We start from the raw sequence: 20442 nt of genomic DNA, 5'->3' as shown, positions 1-20442 counted from the left end.
AGGGGAAAAAAAAAAAAAAAAAAAAAAAAATCTTTGCTAGCTGCGGCCTTTGTGTGGCCTCTCGTCCCTCGTTATCTTCTTCCTCCCCCTAAAATCCCCGTTTATTCCCCCAAAAACCCTAATTCCCCTAATTCTGATAAAAATCTCGTCTTTGAGCTCCTCTCGGTCCTATTCTCACCACTCCGAGTCGATGAGATTTCGCGATTCGAGCTTCATACTTAGAGATGGCATCAGCGCCGTTTATGTCAGGTAACAAAGCTTCAATTGTCTCGCTGTCTGCTTTGATTACTAGGCTTTTGAATTTGATTGGGGGTTGAGGATGAGAATTTTGCAGTGTCTGTGGCAGTGGAGAGTGTGAATCTTTGCAAGCTTTCTAAAGGAGAGAGAACCAGTGTAATGTACGAATGCAGTGTTCTTTCTTGTGCTTGGAAGGCGCCTAGGGTTTTGACCGGGTCGCTTGCCAGCACTCCTTTGCCTCAGTGCTCCTTGAGTCAGCATGAAGACCGGCGGCCAAGGAGAGCAACTTGGCTGAACGTTGGGAATAGTCTGGTGAATTCTTGATTTGTTTTGATCTCAATTCGTTGAAAAAAATTGTTACTTGCTTAAGTTGTTTGTCGAGCTGCCCTCTATCCTGTATACCTTTCAGATTGTTGTCTGTTTATTATGAGTTGGATTACTTGATCAAAAGGCTCTATTAAATATCACATGATTGCTTTTAGACTGTAGTTCAATTTTAGGGTTTGCATTAGAACTCTGGAATATACTAGCTTAAAGGTGGATATCTTATTTAATTTTCGATATGGTATTTAGGAACTTTATTCCTGATATGTTATGCCACGTGTTCTCTGTTTTACGTGGCAAAGAATCAAACGATTTATTGATTCTGTTGTAGCTCGGTTCACTGAAAAGATTGTTGCTTTATTTTACTTGGTTTAACTTCCAAATGGCTGAATATCACTTGTTGAAGTAGTTTTTTAAGATGCTATGTGCATTTCAGATTGTTGTCTTGCTCGAAATGGTTGTTACGAGTTGGATTACTTGATGAAAAAGTAATATTAACTAGCATGTGATTGCTTTTAGACTGCTGTCCCATTATAGGGTGTACTTGAACCATAAAGCTCGTACAAATTGGATGTTTGGAAAACACTAGCTTAAAATGTGGATATTGTATTAAATTTCGATATGGTATTTAGGAACTTCTTTACATGAATATTTGATGTTTTCATCCAGGTGTGTTGTGGCATGTGTTCATCAAGAGCTCACTTGTGAATTTGAAGGTTTATTTGCTTGGCAGAAGTTATGATATATGTTATATTTGCATACTACTTTGGCAAGAATTATGATGTATTAATTGCTTCCTTTCTTATTTAACACTTCAGAATACTTCCATGTAGAGGTACAAGCTGAACATACATTAATTGCGTTAATATTGTCATGAATTAGGGCAATCACATGAGGTGGCAAAATGATGGGATATGAAATGGGAATTGGAGCATCGGGCATGCATGCTTTGATACCATGTCATGAATTTGGAGACATCGATTTATGAAGAGAGTCTGCTATCTCTCCCTTTATATATCATTAAAAAAATACAAGTACATTACAGAACTAGCCTCCTCAAGAACTATAACATATATTAAAAAACGAACTAAGAAGCAAGTCGTGCAATTCTGCATTGTATTTGGAGAGTCATTGTTTATGACACCTTGCTTGGACCAGTTTGCGTGTCCAGCATGGCCAGATGTACTATTTTTCTTCATCATGTCCGAATGCTGCTGCATTAATATTTCTCTCTCATTGCCGTTATTGTAAACATGCACTACTTGCCTCTTTCCGCCACCTAACAGTACACTGAAGCAACATTTGTGCTTCTCTCTACTGAAGTTATATACATTAATTATGTATAATGCATACTCGAGTTATTAGATGAAGTTTTCTTTGCATTTCGATTTGGAGAACTATTTTCATTACATCTTGTGTCTATGCATAAAAGCGCAGTACTCAAAACTCAGTATCTACAAAGTGGGATTCTTTGACTAGCTCGCAGGCTAGTTGCATTCTCTCTTTACTAGGCTTGAATTCTGCATTCATATATATCCTTTTATATTTATAAACCTGATATCGTTACTCGCCTTGAAATTAATGTGACTTCTATTTAAGTCAAAATGGATAAATTCTCTTATTCTCTTATATACTTGGAAGGGGCATGCCTAATGAAGAAGATGGAAATGCTTATACAATAGTATTTTTCTTGGGATCATTTGTTCAACCTGTTGTAATGTGTCTCGTTGTTTATGACTTTGTTCTCGATATAGAAGTATGGAATAATGTTGTAGACTTAAATATGTGTATTCACTGATATGTTGGCTTCTATTTCTTTGAGATTCCCCATGCCGATGTCCATGTCTGTTGCATTAAAACCCTATGTATAATTTTCAAGCAACTTCTCTATCAGAAACTTGTGTATCTTCGTCTTACTTGTAAACAACAGTTATAGCTCTTTAAATAGTTTACATGTGTAGTGTCTGTGTCATCTATTTCCTTATAATATGCTGGGGTGGTGTCTATTTAGTTTATCTTATCTTTAAGCCTTCTTCTCAATCAAGATTTGCAACTTGCTTTTTTGGTGCTAAAACAAAGTCTAAGATTAAATCTTTGGTTGCTTTGTCATTGGTTATCACAGAGCACATGGAGACGTGATGACCTTAAATCTGGGAATATAAACTATGGAGAAACTGCTGATTATGCAGTCCCTGGAAGATATGTCAAGCAACATTACACTCTTGTTTATAACAAAAAATGGGAGATTTACTGTTATCCATTCTCAGAATCATCTGTAGAAATTTCAACTGACTCGCTCTGGGAGGTATGAAAAGCTTTTATGCTTTACATGAAATGTCTACTGTTTTGAAAATTGGAGAACGAGTATCTTCTTATAAGGTGTATGGATCAAGTATGTTGCTTCGAACAATATGTTTGAGTTAGTATTTTTTCAACAGCAAGCCTTGTCATGGAATGGTGTGGTTATTTGCTGCAATATGCTAGTTCCCATTTTATAAGTCACGAGAATATGTTGTTGGTTTCACAGTATAAAGCGTTGTACAAGATAATGACGTCTTAATGTTGTAAGGACCTTCTAAATCCAACTTAGTTTTACTTGTTGCCAAGGTTTTACATATCGGTTATCGGGGATTTATCGGACGGTCAAAATTCATATCGGATAGCGAATATCGGGATGTATCGGGGATGAGTAGTATTTATCGGAGTGACATTATCGGATGGTGATATACATAATATAATATTCTTAACTTAATGAAATATAAACATGCTAAAATTTAAATAATTATGTTTAAGATCACTAACCAATGTTAGAAACTCGGGTCGAGTTAGGTGTAAAGTGCATTGAATAGGTGCCCGTTACTCGAAATCAAAACTCAAACCAAAAGCCGATAATTTTGATTTTTGGGCCGACAATATCGACCGATAACTCACTTTATCGCCGCATTATTGGTGATAAATATCCAAAAATGATAGCTGATTTAGAATCAAACTTATCATAGTGGAATGTTTCCAAAATCGATAAATCGCCGATAATATTGGTTTATCGGCTGATATTTAAAACATACTTATCATAGCAGAAGGCCCTCAAAACCGACAAATCGCCAATAACATCGGTTTATCAGCCGATATTTAAAACATTGCTTGTTGCAATGGGCGCAGGTTTGTAAATGTTTATTAACATATATTATTTTATTGTTACAAACATTCCTTGTACATGAAGAGACATGAGGAAAGTTGTTCAAAGAATTAGACTTTATAAGAAGAGGTCACAAGTTACCAGGGATCTTTATGGACTATGGTGTTATAAGTGGAACTTTCCTTCTTATATTGGACGAGGTGAGAGGGACCCATCTTTTTAAGACGACATTCTCTTACTGGTAGCAGCAAAGAAGGCTTAAGTTAGATCTAAATTCTGGTCTGTTACCTGGGCACTTCTACTAGAAGCCGTATCTGTACCAGACCCGCACCCGTACCCATACCCATACGGAAACGTGTTGGACACTTCTTGAATATATGCATACATTTATTTAGGTGTTTACTCTATTATATGATACATGTTTTAATGTAAAACGCTCCTCGTGCACTTCTTGGATATATATCTTACACTTCACATCTATTTCTTATATACTTATCTTATGTAAATGAAAAAATAGTATTGATCTTATGCAAATTATTAATTTTAATACATAAATATACATAACATACATACTTATAACGGTGTCCCCTTACGCTACCTTTTACAACTTTGCCGTGTCCTGTATCCACACAACTCGTACCCGCACCCCTGCAACTTAGATTCTGGCTGTATAGAATTGTCAAAGAGCTCTGTGCTCCATAACTGACCCAATCTAGGTGGGAAAATGCTTAGACAATAATAATTTGCATGTCAGGAGAATGATATTGGTTCATACAGCATGGTTTAGAATCCGAACATATCCCACGGTTGAGAAATGCGGAATGAAGCTAAAGCAAAGTGTAAGGAAGTTTTCCAACATAAGTTGTTACTGAACGGAAAAGTTGTCTGCTGGAGTGCATATGATACATTTTCTCATAGCAAGTACTTTTCTTATTCAAAAAGATAGTAATACTCGATAGATCTCTTTTATTTATTCCTTTGCCTAGATACTTATGAAATGGAATCAGAAAATGGTAACTTTGCATTTCCGATATTGTCTATATTAATGGCACCAAAGAGCTGATTCACTTGAGGACTTGTTGCAAGAGCGTGAAAGATGCCTAAATTGTTTGCACTTTGCACTTGTATACATCGAGTACAAATCATGTAAAAGTCCCACTTTATATTTGTTTAATACATGTATTATATTGTTGTTGACAGTTGAGAAAATGAAGGAAGAATTGCTGCATAGCAAAGAAATGAAACCTTCTCTTTTGTTTCACTTTGAGAATCTTTAGATCATTTCTTTATGAATGCTAACCATCTCTCAGATTCTTTCCTTGCTTACTACAAAATTGTCCATAAAAATATGAGTGCTTGAGGAAATCTTATTTCTACATAGGGGAAGATTTAAGGATGAGATAATTGGACATAACAGAAAGATCATAGGTCACTCCGAATGTTAAGTGAGGGTTGGCAAAGCTTGTGGGTTTACTTGACATTTGATAATTTTTTTGGGGGGAAATAGAGAACGATCCTGCAAAATTTTCTCATTTGGTTCTTTCTTTCTTCCCAGTGTATAGTTATCACTGTGTACACCAGATCACCCCCCTCACCGTATGTCTATATGTCCTATACATATCTTGACTTGGCCTTTTGTAGGACGTGCAGGATACGTTAAGTATTATGCTTCTATAATCTGTAATAAGTTTTCATAAGTACTTTTTCTTTAAATGTTTAATTGGATACCACCTATGACCTTCATTTCCTTAGAACTCTGCAATAATCAACCCTTGGGTATTGGACTTTTGCTATTTTATAGGTACATCCTCTCTCGCATTCTTCCTTTCTTGCTGTAGCTTTCTGTAGCTCATTTCTTCCATGAATCATGAGTTGTGACAATGTCTGTTCAAACTATATGTGCATGGTCATATGATCCTTATTAATGCCAATTGTTATGAACATTTTTGCTTATCTCTCATCTATGTTTATGGTATTAGAATTCTCACTCAAGCGCTTCTTATCCTGCTTATGACAAATGCAAGAGTTCTTAGTTTCTAAAGTATCGCCTTCGTAATATAATCTTAATCTTTTGGTATATATAGATTCAGGGAACAAATAGCATTTATTGTTCTTAGAGTGCTTCTCCAGACTTCCCTAGGTAGCACTTTTAGTTATTTTGAAACTAACACTTATGCCACAATTATGCCACTTATGCACTTTTTCCGAAGTAACACATTTGTCACATTTCCTTATATAGCAAATATTTCTGTAGATAGCAATTATTTTTTACTTTCAGGGACCTGTTAAGTGATAATTGGAGTGATTACCAGAAGCTATATTCAGTTTCATTGCTTATGTTTTTCACTATTGCACCAGGATCTGAAACCTGCAATTTCATATCTTGCTCCTGAGGAGTTGACGTTAGTGAATGATGCTCTAAAGGTAGGCATTACTTAGAATGACTGAAAGAACTACTACTGTAAGGTTCTATTTTGTCGATTTATGATGTCACTATGTGTAATATTTGAATGCTTACATGCTGACTTGCTCCTTTGGTCAGTGCAGCTGGCCTTTGAAGCACACAATGGTCAGAAGAGACGAAGCGGGGAGCCTTTCATCATTCATCCAGTTGAAGTTGCACGCATTCTTGGAGAACTTGTAAGTGGGTCAAGAATCAGGTCTATGTTGAAAGATGGATTCTTCAATGTGTCCTATAATTACCAGAAGAGTTTTCTTACTACAAATTCTCTTGTCTTAACATATTTTTCAAATTCACTTAGGAGCTGGACTGGGAGTCTATTGCTGCTGGTTTATTGCATGACACAGTTGAAGACACTAGCGTCACATTTGAAAGAATAGAGAAAGAATTTGGTGCTACAGTGAGGCACATTGTTGAAGGAGAAACAAAGGTGGCTTGTTGCTTCAAGTCGTTCATTGTATAGATTACCTGCAGAAAATATTTGGGTATGTTTCTCATATTTTCACATTGATTAGGTTTCTAAGCTGGGTAAACTCAAGTGTAAAGATGTGGATAATTCAGCACAGGATGTGAAAGCTAATGATTTGAGGCAAATGTTCCTTGCCATGACAGAAGAGGTAAAATCAGTTGAGTAATTATTTTCTACTTATTCCACTCATTGAAAATTATTGAATTATCCATTTAGGTACGGGTTATAATTGTCAAACTTGCGGACCGGTTACATAACATGCGTACTCTCTCACATATGCCTCAGCACAAGCAAGTACGTTTTCACAGCACAATTTGCACACTGTCATTTAGTTGGGTATTTTAATTTAAGCTGCTTTGGTTTGCAGTCTAGCATTGCGTTGGAGACCTTGCAAGTGTTTGCCCCTTTAGCAAAGCTTCTTGGGATGTACCAGATCAAGGTATATCTTAGCAGGGGTTTATTATGTATTTTTTTTTTCCATAGTGCACTTGTGCACATTTATGCACATTTCAATCATATCTGCAGTTACTTTGCTAATTGGAAATTCACTTTTACATGCATGCAAATCATATTTGTGGCTGCTTTTGGTACTTCATGTTGTTTGCTTGAGTATGTAACCTGACTAGAAATTACGCTAAGACCTTTTTCTGGATCGCAGTTGATAATAAGTTACCAAAATTAAATCCTTGGACCAAATAATATATTCTCGAATTACAAGGAACATAAAGAACATTTCTTACACATGCTTATGATTTCCCTCTCATGAACATGGATGTTCTTTTGCAGTCAGAGCTGGAGTATCTGTCTTTTATGTATGCAAATGCATATGATTTTATTGAGCTCAAGAGAAGAGTTGAGGGTCTATATAAGGAGCATGAGAAGGAACTTCTGGAGGTATTCTTTTAATGATTGATTGGGTTGGAGATCGGTGTTGTTGATCACTATCTTGTTTTTTAATGGTGACTTTTGCTTCTCATGTTCCACGTTCTTTTCAGGCAAAGAAAATCTTGGAGCAGAGGATTGAGAAGGATCAGTTTTTAGAGCTTGTGACTGTAAAGACAGAAGTGCGTACTGTGTGTAAGGAGCTATACAGGTCAATATACAAACCTTAATCATGTTCAAGTTTTTTAAGTAGACTCACTAATCTAGTTAATATTGGTAGTCTACTATATGAGAAGTTCATATATAGTTTATTACACTTTTATACTACAGTACTGAATAAAATAACAGAACCTTTACATGAAGTATATATTCATATAGAGCTGCCTTTACCTGGCTTCCAGCTCCTGATTTATGGGACATGCATCAGTTGTGCAGATGACTGTGAATCTACTTAATAACTTATATCTAGTATATATGGGCGCGTAGACTTGTGGATGAATATTTAATGAGATCAGTCAGTTCAGAGGTTCATCTTGTTGATTACCCTACGCACAATCTTGGCATGACAGCTTCCATATAAAACAATCAGTAGGACATTTGAAACATTACATAATTAACTAAACAGACTATCAAAAAGTGTCACCGAAGACCTGAATTATCTTATTTGTTGATGACCTTGAGCTTTGAACCGTCTGGCAAGTAATAAAGTAGTCAATTTCTCTTCTTCCTTTGTTCACCAACCTAATTTCAACATATGCTGGTTTCTCTTCATCCTTTATTCACCATCATAGTTTCAATATATCCTCACGTGTATTCAAATAATTGATCTGGAGAACCTGTTATTCTTTGATTTTTGATGGGGAATGTACATTGAAGACAAGAAAAATGGGTTTGACCTTGATGTTGTAGAACTGCATTCAGTTGCAGTTGTCTTGATTTTAGGAGCCTGAAATACCTTATTGAAGGTTACTTTTTGGTTGACTACGCTATTTATAGTTGCAAGATATAGTTCTGACAGTGTAAACATTAGATAACTTCAAAGAGACTGGAAGGAGAGTGTAGCTGAAGAGTTGTTGTCATCCTTGTCCGTTTGTACAATGTCCGAAGACTCATAGCCTTTTTAGTTCTTTGTAGATTTTTTTTTCTTTACATAAGACAGAAACATGGGTAGCAAATTAGTGATTATTTGCTTAAAGGAGAAACTTATGACTTTATATAGTAAGAATAATTAGTGATTATTTGCTTAAAGGAGAAACTTATGACTTTATATAGTACGAACCTGCATAGATGAAAAAGTAGAGATTTGTATGCAAGTATAAGGTTTACGAGATAAGGGTCATATGTGATGCCATTGCTCTACTCCAGCAGTGTTAGCACCAAAGAAGGATGGGAGCGGCCACTATAAGACTAGAGTGTTGATCTATATTGATTTGACCCTATGCCCAAGTTCTGAGTGGGTGTAGGTGCATGTTCTCAAAGGTGGATTTGATAAGTGAATACAACCATGGTATTGGTTGGGTGGGGAGGAAAACCCAGAAATAGTATCAAAGGTTAACTGGAACATTCTCATGATACTCTTACCAATGGAATCAGATTTTTAATAGCATGAAGGTTTTTGTTTTTGTTTTTCTGTTTTTGTGGGGTGGGGGGTTGGTGGGTGGAGGAGGGGTTGGGTTATGGGAGACCCCAGTTCAAGAGGTAGGTATTTGGTTAAGAAAAATGATAATAATAATGTCTATTATTGAATTTATGAGTTTAATCTTCACTGCTTCATTTGTGCTGCAATCGAGTTTAAAATATTTTATAGCAACTCTGAAGTGAACCTTCATAAATCATCTTATAATGGTTTGGTGATGCATGTTTAATGTACTAATTAACTTTTTAACAATTTGATACTATTACAGTATATACAGAGCTATGCTGAAATCAAAAAGTTCTATTAAGGAGGTCAATCAAATTGCACAGGTTTGGATTCTGTAATAAACTGAAAGTTTAGTCTTTTGAAATTGGTTATTTTTATTTGCCTTGTAATTCCCATGGTAATCTGTTTGTTGTTTGTTGCACTAGCTTCGAATCATAATAAAACCTAAGGCATGCGTCGGAGTTGGACCTTTATGCAATGCAGAACAGGTAATGCAATGTCAAATTGTAATTGTATACTATAGTAGACTCCTCATTACTTTGGTTATTGATGTAGATTTGCTACCATGTTCTTGGTCTTGTTCATGGAATTTGGACACCAATACCTCGAGCTGTAAGATGTTTAGACTTTGCATTTCTTATCTGGTTTATTGAGTATCTTTGTTAGTTAGACAAGATTCAGTCAGTCATGCTATCACAGATGAAGGATTACATAGCAACTCCAAAACCTAATGGTTATCAAAGCCTTCACACCACTGTGATACCCTTTCTATATGAAAGCATGTTCCGGTTAGAAGTTCAGGTGATTTTCTCTATGTCCTTGTCTTAACATTGTTCATGTCTAATATATGGTTTCGATATTGTTGGATTTTTCGGTTGGTAGTATGCAATTTTAGTAATTGCATTAAAGGGATATCGATAAACTATTATCTTCTGGCAGATAAGAACTGAAGATATGGATATCATAGCCGAAAGGGGTATTGCTGCTCACTATAATGGAAGAGGGGCTGTTTCTAGTATGGTTGGACATGGACTGTCTGATGGGAGAAGTTCAAAGTCAAAGACAATCTGTTTGAATAATACAGATATTGCTCTCAGGGTATGCAGACATATAATTTGATGTCAGCATTTTGTATTTGAAATACCTTATCCATATAGGAATTCTTATATCTTCTTAAATTTTGGTATTGCAAGCTCTACTTACAATTGCTCCCATTGTTGTATATAGATTGGCTGGCTCAATGCTATCAGGGAATGGCAAGAGGAATTTGTTGGTAACATGAGTTCCAGGGAGTTTGTTGATACAGTCAAGAGGGATTTGTTGGGCAGCCGAGTCTTTGTTTTTACGCCTAAAGGAGAGGTAGAATAATGAAGTCTCTTCAACAGTAACATAGCTTGGTATTTTTTCACACCAGCTAACTCGCTTACTTTTTGCAGATAAGGAACCTACCGAAAGGAGCCACTGTGATAGATTATGCATATCTGATACATACTGAGATTGGCAACAAAATGGTTGCAGCAAAGGTATATCACTAAAACTTTTGACTGCTGGAACATAGTATAGAATGATATAATGTTGCGGGCACGTTGAAACATGATTATTATGTTATTATGGTTCACATTAAAGTTGCATACTTTTTCTATAAGTCATATTATTCCAGTTTCTATTTGTCAGAATGTAGTTAACAGTCGGGTTCTGCAGGTCAATGGGAATCTTGTTTCACCTATGCATGTCCTTGCAAATGCTGAAGTTGTTGAGATAATAACATATAATGTGAGTTTCTTTCTTCCTTTTACATGTTTATTTTTTTCTTTCTTCCTTTTACATGTTTATTTTTTTCTCTTCAGACTGAATATTGTAACATTTGTTATCTTGGATTCAGCATTTAATTAAATATTTATTAACAATTCCTAGTTCCTTTATGTGATGATTCCTGTTAATAGCTTAAGTATTTTCCATAGTGAAAAATAACTGATGCATGAATTAATTTTCCAAAGCCAACTGGTCTATGATCTGTCTAGTACATCTTGATTAACTGGGGTTGTATTGGTTGAGATGCATGTTATCATTTATCACTGATGAATGAGAATAAAAATGCGCACTTGTTGAAATAAGTTTCTTAAAAATTCGACTAAAGCTTATAGGATTATCTAAAGCAGGCCTCTCCTTAATACTTTCTTGCCACAGTGAACAGTATGATGTTAAGCACTGCACTAAATTAGGAGAGTTATTTATCAGCAAACCTGTAAATATAGGTTCTGTAATTATCACATGATAAACAAGTTGACTTATCCTGAAACGAGAATCAACTTGCAACCTTTTTTCTTAAAGGATTTGTAATAGTTTTGATTTCAATCTCTTTTACTGTTACAGGCAGTGTCAGCTTGTATACTACTTCCTTCAGTTGATATACTTATGCTTGAAAGTGTTTAGAAACATGTTTTACATATAAAATTCATCGGGTCTACTCGGGGTACAAACGGGTAGGGTCAGGTCAATTGTGACCCAACTTGTATAAGCTTGACTTGAACATGACTCATTTAATAAACATGTCAAGATAGCAATTCATACCCGACCTGTACTTTAGATGGGTTACCAGTATCTGACCCAAGTAACCCATTTAAACCCACTCCTAATGAACAACAGCACCACAAAAATCTTGAAGCATACTTCATTCACAGGTATGACATTTCGTCGAGCTATTATGTCAAAGAAATGCAACCAGAGATGAACAAGAAAGATACAACTATTAACTCATCAACATGGAAGCACAAGTACAAATGTTATACTAAATTCAAGGAATTTCTAATAATGAAACAGGAAATAAAAAAGCTACCCATAGAGCCATCTTCCTCTTATATTACAATAGTCAAGAATGACTGCAGCAAGCACTGTGATGGTTTCTAGATTTGAACACTGTAGTCTTTTTGTTCCATGCTTATGGGCTTTTCCAACCATGTTGTCAAAATTATTCAGTCTGTTGGACCTGTAGAGATCATACCTACAACTATCTAGCTTGAAAAGAAACTTTACTGAACTCTACTTATTTACGGCCTGTGTTTTGATGTAAGCGATCTTGGAAGCCATTAGCCATATGATATACAGGATCTTGGTACAAAAACATGAATACCATTTTAGACTTTTTTCTACAGTTCGGATCTTGGTACATAAACATCAATACCATTTTAGACTTTTTCCCACAGTTCGTTCTTTGGAGAGGAATTCACAAATATTGTAGAGAAATGGAGATGTCTCAGAGCGATGAAGTTGCACTCCCGTATCCTTTTGGGGATTCCTTGCAGATCTGCATAGCTAAAAAAAGTTTTTTCTAGTGATCATGCACTTGGTTTGTGTATGTTCCTTTAACGTCCATTTGAGTAGTCTCAATAAATATAATTGTTATAAATACATGCCCAGTCATTTGTAGCTTCAATACCAGCAGGCAGCAGCGAACTTCTCTTTTCACTAATAAAGATGAATTCCTTGCATTTGTGCTGCCTGGATGTATTATATTTCCTGTTAACTATTCTAGATTTCATATAATAAATAAATTTCTCAGTTATCCCGGGGCATTTTCATTAGGCATTATCAAGCAAGTCATCTTTTCAGCGGCATCAACAATGGTTGCAACATGCAAAGACTCGAAGTGCCAGGCACAAGATTATGAAGGTACTCTCAGAGTATACTTACTATCATTTGTTTCTTTGTCATGTTATTACTTGGCTAAGTCAATTTTTATCGTTTAGTTCTTGCGGGAACAAGCTGCACTTTCTGCTTCTGAAATAACTGCGGATACAGTAAACAACTTTGTCGCGGATCTTGAGGATGAGAACAATTATGAATTGCAAATTTCCCCATCTCGTAATGGAAGAAAGCCCATCTGGGATAAGATACTTAGGAGTGTTGATGAATTGTCTACGACGAATTGGAGCCATGACAGCCTCATACATGTTCAGAACACTACTGGCATGCCTAAGGTCAATGGGAAACACAATAAAAATGTGCAGAAAATGAGTCATAAGGTTAATGGGCACTCAAATATCAGGAGTGATGGTATTGCTGAGATCATTCATGCCAACATTCCTATGTATAAGGAAGTTTTACCTGGTTTGGAGAGCTGGAAAGCTGGCAAAATCGCTTCCTGGCATAGTGTGGAAGGACATTCAATTCAATGGTTTTGCGTCATATGCATTGATCGAAGAGGTGAGTCTGTTTTACTTTCCACTGTCATATGATTTTTCAGTTCAAAAAGTGTAACTATTAGAAATTTATTGAACTTCAGTTTTCTGCTTTTAATATTTAATACTATTATGATTATTTAAGAAACCCTTGTTAAATTGTATAATAGTATATTTGGTGATTGAGAGATATTAGGGATTTGATTAGGAGGCTAAAGAGTGTTTAGACTATTGAGTTTAGTCTCATGTTGCCTGCACAAAAAACACTTTGATATTGTAGCTCTATAGAAAGGGGAGTAGTTGTGACTTTTCATCTTTGAATGAGAATCTACAATATTTTCTTATAAAAATTTAATAGCCTATTCCTCAAAACCTCAGTCCCTTCAATTTCTCGCCCCCCCCCCCCCCCCCCCCACGGGGGGGGGGGGTCGCGCTCTAGGCTACCGCGCCCGCCTACCCTCCAGCACTTCTCGCCCTGTCATGGGTTGCCTGCTCCGCCCTTGGATCGGCCCAACTTTTTTTTTTTTTTTTTTTTTTTTTTTTTGGCCGCTGCCATTGTCATATTGTCGCCGCTGCCGTCATCACATCATCGCCGTTGTCGTCATTGCATCATAGCTGGCACGGATTTGGTTTGGATTCTTTAGTTTTTTTTCAGTTTGATGGTGTGTTTTCAGAGATACTGCGGTTAGTTGTTTTTTGTCGGCATTATTCATGTGGGAGATAATCTTGGAATTTGGAGTTGTTTTGGTGGTTTTGTTATTTGGTGGTGGTAGGGTGGTACTAGGAATTCGGATTGGTTTGTAAGGAATGTAGGGAGGTGCTCGGCATTTGTTATAGGATGTAGTTATGGCCACCGAAAATATAGTCCGCAATACTTGGCTGGAAAGGTTTATAGTAAGTTGACCACTAATAATTATCTACAGCGGAAAAGACTTGTTTTGATAGATTAGTTTGGAAAGGCGATGGAAGGAGGGTCATTTGAGGGGAAATTCTCCTTTCGGAAAAGAAAATAAGTGGAATCGAGATGATAAACGACTGTTGAGTCAGCTGTTGGGTGTCATGGAGATGGAGGTACAGGATCTAGTCCTTCACTGTAAAACTCCAAAGGAATTATATGATTTGTTAGAGTCGACTAGCATACTCTATCATAAGAGTTTTTGAGATGTCAGTTGGGAATAAGAACTTGGATGAGTATTATGCAGAGTTGAACAAACTTCAGGGTGGGGTTCTAGAGATGTTTCCCATTACATCACATGTGTCGTAGAAGATGAAGAGATAACAAAAGCAGCTAGAGGTTCTGGCATTTATTGGAGGGCTCCCAAAAGAGTATGAAATGGCAAGATCGCAAACAATTGCTCTTTCAGGTATAGGTTTGCTTTCAGATACATATCACCTGTTATGTGATATTTTTGCTAGATTTTCTCAGGAGGAGGTAAAACAGAGGTTGGTCTTAGCTGCAAAGCAGAGAGGCTCCAATACTTATTATGGTGCTCGCGGAGGAAGATTTGGGAATAGTCACGACAAAGTCCGCTTTGGAGGTTGTGGTTCCAGATATGATAGATCTGGAAAATTACATGAAAGTGATTTGTTACTATTGCAATGAGTACGAACATGTCAACTGTCAAGTATTCATGTCTATATTTAGAGGAGAGGATAAATGTATGTTGTCCAAAATATTTCCTTTTACATCACTCTCCAATTAGATTACCAGGTGGTTCCTTTTTTTCCTATTGGAGGTGAAAGAACTGCTGCTGATATCACCCCCACTATTTTACTTTAGTTCTCTTCATGCTAAAATTTCCACTTAGTTTCATATCTGTAAGATTACTTGTTCCTTGAATTGTTTAGTTACTTTTTATCCTAACCATTGTGTCTTTAGGAAATTGGAACAAATAAAACAATTGGGATGTGGCATGAGTTTGGAGGTCTATAGTCTTATATTATGCTGATGGTATTCCTCGTCAAATTGCTTGCTTGAGTATGATCAGACCCTCGGAGACGAACTAAATCATGTCAAATCTTTAGTACGAGTCTTGTCGGTTAGGTAAACATCAGTGTACATCTTATTTTCTAAGTCAATAAACAAGCAAAACAGTCCTTTAGCTCTTGTTCACTTAGGTGTGTGGGGTCCTTTTCGTGTGGAATCTAATCGTGGATATCGGTATTTTGTGACGTTCATTGATGACTACTCTAGAGTTACTTGGCTTTATGTTATTAGAAATTGTTCGGAGATATTTTCTAAGTTTCAAGAATTTTGTTTTGAATTAAGACTCAATTCAATATCGCTATGAAAACTCTTCATAGTGACAATGCAACTGAATTTTTCAGTTCTTTCTTTATGGAATTTATGTCCGTGTCTGGAATATTACATGGATCCCTGTGCTCTTATACACCTTAATGGAATGGTGTCACTGAGAAAAACAATAGAACACCTGTTAGAAGTTGCTCGTACCCTGCTTATTGATAAGTTTGCCCCTAAACATTTCTAGGGGTAATTTTGACCTACATGGTATCTTATGAATCTCAATGTTTTCATCTGTTCTTGATAACCAGATTCCATACTCTATTCTGTTTACTTATATTCCACTTTTCATTTTCTACCACGTATTTGTTTGTTGTACTTACTTCGAACAAAATCATGATCCACATAAAGAGAAACTTGATCCTCGATCCATTAAGTGTATCTTCCTTGGTTTCTCTAAAGTTCAAAAAGGCTATTGTTGCTATAGCCCCCATTTGAAAAAATCTTTCGTCGTTGCAGATATCACATCTTCAGAGTCTACTCCTTGTTTTCCTACAGGCCAACAAATCATGTGTCTGAAACGGATACTGAGTTTCTTGTATATATCCCACCTAATGGAACTATTTCTTTTATACCTCATTTATACAATGCAGATGAGGCTACTCAAGTAACATTGTCTAACACCAACACAGACTCTGTGGCAGTCCTTTCTTTGTATCCATCTCTTGAATAACACGTTGGTGAGGCTTCTGATCTTAATCCACCTATTGCTTTACGCAAAGGGACTCCATGTGAGTCTATCTATATGTCTGTTTCACTTATCTCCTGCTAACGCTGCTTCTGAATCTATTGTGGACTTATACGCTATTCCCAAGTTTGTGTCAGAGGCTCTATGACATCTAGGTTGGAGACAGGCTGTGTTAGAGGAGATGAATGCACTTAAGCAGAATGAGACATGAACACTGGTACAGATTTCTTCAAACAAGAAGTGTGTTGGTCGTAAATGAGTGTATAAAGCGAAGTTCAATTTGGACGGGACTCTTGCTCGTCTCGAAGTCAGATTGGTCGCTGAAGGTTACTCACAGATGTTTGCCGCATTAGTTAGATATTAAGAATGTTTTTTTTAACGGAGTTCTTGATGAAGAGGTTTATATGGAGCAACCACCTATGTTTGTTGCTGAGGAGGAATAAGGAAAGTTTGTAGGTTGAGGCGCTCATTATATTGTCTGAAGCAGTCACTGCGAGCATGGTTTGGAAAGTTTGCAGAAGTTATGGAGTTTGGCATGAAGAGATGCAACTATGATCAGAAGGTATTTTATCGACACCACGGTGGGTGGAGGATTCTTATGGTGGTTTATGTTGATGATATTGTTATCGTTGGTGATGATGAGAAGGAGATAAGTTATTTCAAAATTAAACTACAAGTTCAAATGAAAGATTCGGGAACTCTGAGATACTTTTTGGAAAATTGAAGTTGCGCAATCAGAAAAGGGAATATTTTTGTCTCAGAGGAAGTATGTGCTGGTATCTGATAGTGAGATGGTGGATTGTACGTCAATTCATACATCCATGAAACATGTTCTAATTTATTAATTGATTAAGGAGAGCCATTGGAGGATCCTGGAAGATATAGGAGGCTAGTGGAAAACCTGAACTACCTTACTGTAATGCGTCCAGATATTGCTTTTCTAGTGAGTGTTGTTAGTTAGTTCATGACTGCTCCTTGTACCACTTCTTTGGATGTAGTAATTAGAATACTTCAGTATTTGAAGAATGCTCCAGGATAGAACTTGTGTACTCTGATGGCAAACATTGTCATATAATAGGTTTTTGAATATTGATTGAGTAGGATGCCGACTACCAGAAGGTTGGCATCAGGTAATTTTGTGTTTGTCAGAGGAAACATGGTGTCTCGGAAGCGCAAGAAGCCAAGTGTTATTTCTACATCGAATTCGAGCGTAGAGTCAGAATATAGAGATAGCAAATGTCACACGTGAGATGATTTGGATTAAGCGGCTACTTAGAGAGTTGGGAGGTGTGCAATAGGCTTTTATGATATTATATTTTGATAATCAAGCGGCTATTCACATTGCTTCTAATCTAGTATTTCATGAGCAGATGAAGCACATCGAGATTGACTGGCATGTAGTTAGAGAAAAGATGTTGATATAGAACTTGAAGGTTCTCAAATGGAAACCAAATATGTCAAGACTGGACATTAATTTGCTGACATATTTACTAAACCACTTACCAAAGATAGGGTACAATATATTTGTGACAAGTTGGGCATGCATGATATTTATGCACTTAAATAGTAGGGGCTTGTGTGTGTGTGTGTGTACATACATACATACATATATAAAGGGGAGTAATTGTGACCTTTCATCTAAGAATGAGAATATATAACTTTCTATTGTTTAACATCAATCTTTACATGTCAAGGATTTTAGCCTCACAAGTAGCTTCCAGTGGGCTGAAACTTTTTGTTTTGACATGAATTGTCTTTCAGCACTTTTTATGAAAATCTTATGCTGGTAGATTCCTTTGCCATGTAATCAAATCTTTTGCACTTCCGATTTGTATGACTCGGAGACATTGTCAAATGTTTTCACTCTTTAACCCCTTGTCTTTAAGTGTGTTCTTTTGTGATTCACTTTCCTTCTTGACCTGATGTGCATGCTAATGAATGTATTAGACTGCAGACAGTTACTTTACTATTTATTCTATCATAAAGAGGCTGTATTCTAAATCTCTTTTTCCTCATTTGTATTTCTCTTTATGAAGCCTTATCTAGCCAAGCTTATGAAGTCTTTACCAGATTCCTAAGGAGGTTATCTTAACTGGGAACGATTCTGAAACATCAATTTCTGTGTTAATCCATGGAAAAGGGTTAAAAGTTATTCTCTCTTCTACTATCTCGTGCCAAAACCTGAATATCATGTCATATTGACAAAAAAAAAGTACTGAAACTTGATATTCCAAACTGATTGAGACTGTTTCTCAAATATTTTGGTGTAAGGCAAAAAAAAGGGGTTGTGAACATGTTTAATCTCAGTTCTTTTAACACTTACATGAAGAGCTACCAAGCTTATAAGCTGATGATTTTTATTAGAACACCTCACCTTTAGGCTATGATGTCCACTCATTTATGATTTTTATTGGAATACCTCACCTTTAGGCTATGATTTCCACTAATTGATGATTTTTATTAGAATACCTCGTCTTAAGCCTTGCTGTCCATTCATTTGGAATTGCAGGTATGATGGCTGAGGTTACATCAGCATTGACAGCCGTTGGATTAATGATATGCTCGTGCGTGGTGGGTGATATATCGAGTTTTGACATTTGCTTTATCTTGTGACACATATTTCCTTTGGCCTCATTCTTTGTATACTTTGAACAGGCAGAGATTGATAGAAGAAAAGGGATGGGAGTTTTGTTGCTTCAAATAGAAGGAACCGAAGAAAATCTGGTAGGGTATCTAGTGGCTCTCCCTCTTCTTCAAACTAACTGATCATGTTGTTACTGGGTAAATTTCACAAAACTGCCCGTGAAGTACACAGCCTCTTAACCTTTAAGAAACAGAAATCTCTTGAACTTTCAAAATTATGCATAACCCTCTCGAACTATTAGAGATTCTTGTAAATGGCATTAACATGAAGGTTAAAAAGTGTAAACTAGCCTTACTAATAACTGTCAACCATAGATAGGAAAACTCTATAAAAACTAAAAGGTATATAATCAATAAATTGTCCGAAACATGTCATATGCTTCACTCATGACAACTTAAACTAATGGCAGTTTAGTGAAACTAGTTCAAGTGTGCTTTCTCTAATATATTAAGTTCAGGGCTTTTGTGCAAAATATCCCAAAGTTCAGGTAGGTTTTGTGAAATTTACCCCTTATTATGTCGCCATTTTCTAATGACAAGGAGAACCTGTAGGTAAATGCATGCTCAAGTGTGGATGTAATCCTTGGTGTTCTTGGCTGGTCTGCTGGTTGTAGCTGGTCCAATTCGACAGATGACCACAACTTCCTTGAATGCTGAATTAATTGATCGTGGCCACCATTTTCATGTTCAACAGCAGGTGCAGAGGGGTAACTCTGCTTGTAATTACTAGTTTTGTAATCTAGGGAGGTTTATGTTAAATAGAGTTCAGATAGGGTGTTTTAACTTATTTGTTGAAGCTTATGTGAAATAAACCAGCAGTAGCCAAGTGAGCTAGTGTCTGCGGTGAGAGGAATGTATATAGAGATAAGAGGGGACTTTACAGGACTTACTGAGAATATACCAGCCTCAGACTACAGGATGTTAGGGGGCTTCTTTTTGAAATACAGTGAAGTTGGTTCTATAATTTAGCGTTCCTATAATAAGGTACGTTCATATTTTCCCCCCTATTTTTTTCATGTCTTTTGCGTGTTAGTTGTGTCTTTGTTGTGCAAATATTAGAATAGTCGAACTGAAGTATTATGAGTAGCGGTGCAAGATACTGTCGAGCTAAATTGCTTATATTCACTAGGCCTTTTGTTTAGCTTTGGACTGAGGGCTTGTGACTATTGGGCGTGTTTGGCGGCAACTGTACAAAAACCTTGTTTTAGTTGTACAATCTTTATCCAAAATTTTGGATTTGCAAAAGTTTGTTTGGCAACTTTACAAAACCTTGTTCGACCTGGTACAACCTTGATCCACAGTTTTGGATTTGCAAGGGATATGGCTCAAGTTGAACTTGTTTTTTCTAGTTCAAATTTGGGTCCTTACGCGTTTAGCAACTTTGTGAAAAGGGGCCACACTTTTAGCTTTATTATTTGAGAACTATTTAGGTGTGGACGAGGTCTCATTTGACCCACAGCTAAACCAGTTAAAAAAATTA

General features: G+C 36.5%; 1 protein-coding gene across 1 annotated transcript; it reads left to right on the top strand.

Annotated features, from left to right (window-relative positions):
* On the top strand, positions 8 to 19978 carry LOC109848470 (putative GTP diphosphokinase RSH1, chloroplastic). Its single transcript, XM_020417979.1, has 24 exons — positions 8 to 249; positions 335 to 549; positions 2684 to 2866; positions 6056 to 6121; positions 6245 to 6337; positions 6460 to 6588; positions 6674 to 6775; positions 6844 to 6921; positions 6995 to 7066; positions 7414 to 7521; positions 7623 to 7720; positions 9414 to 9474; positions 9577 to 9639; positions 9707 to 9763; positions 9851 to 9952; positions 10091 to 10249; positions 10379 to 10510; positions 10588 to 10674; positions 10853 to 10924; positions 12734 to 12820; positions 12898 to 13354; positions 18829 to 18890; positions 18975 to 19043; positions 19515 to 19978. The coding sequence occupies exons 1-24, from the start codon at positions 225 to 227 to the stop codon at positions 19617 to 19619; spliced, it is 2682 nt and encodes an 893-aa protein (XP_020273568.1). The 5' UTR covers positions 8 to 224; the 3' UTR covers positions 19620 to 19978.

The sequence above is a fragment of the Asparagus officinalis genome, chromosome 7 (assembly GCF_001876935.1).
Source record: "Asparagus officinalis chromosome 7, Aspof.V1, whole genome shotgun sequence".
In the NCBI taxonomy this organism is placed as follows: Eukaryota; Viridiplantae; Streptophyta; class Magnoliopsida; order Asparagales; family Asparagaceae; genus Asparagus; species Asparagus officinalis.
Note: the sequence above shows the minus strand (reverse complement) of the source record. Positions and strands in the feature narration are given on the sequence as shown.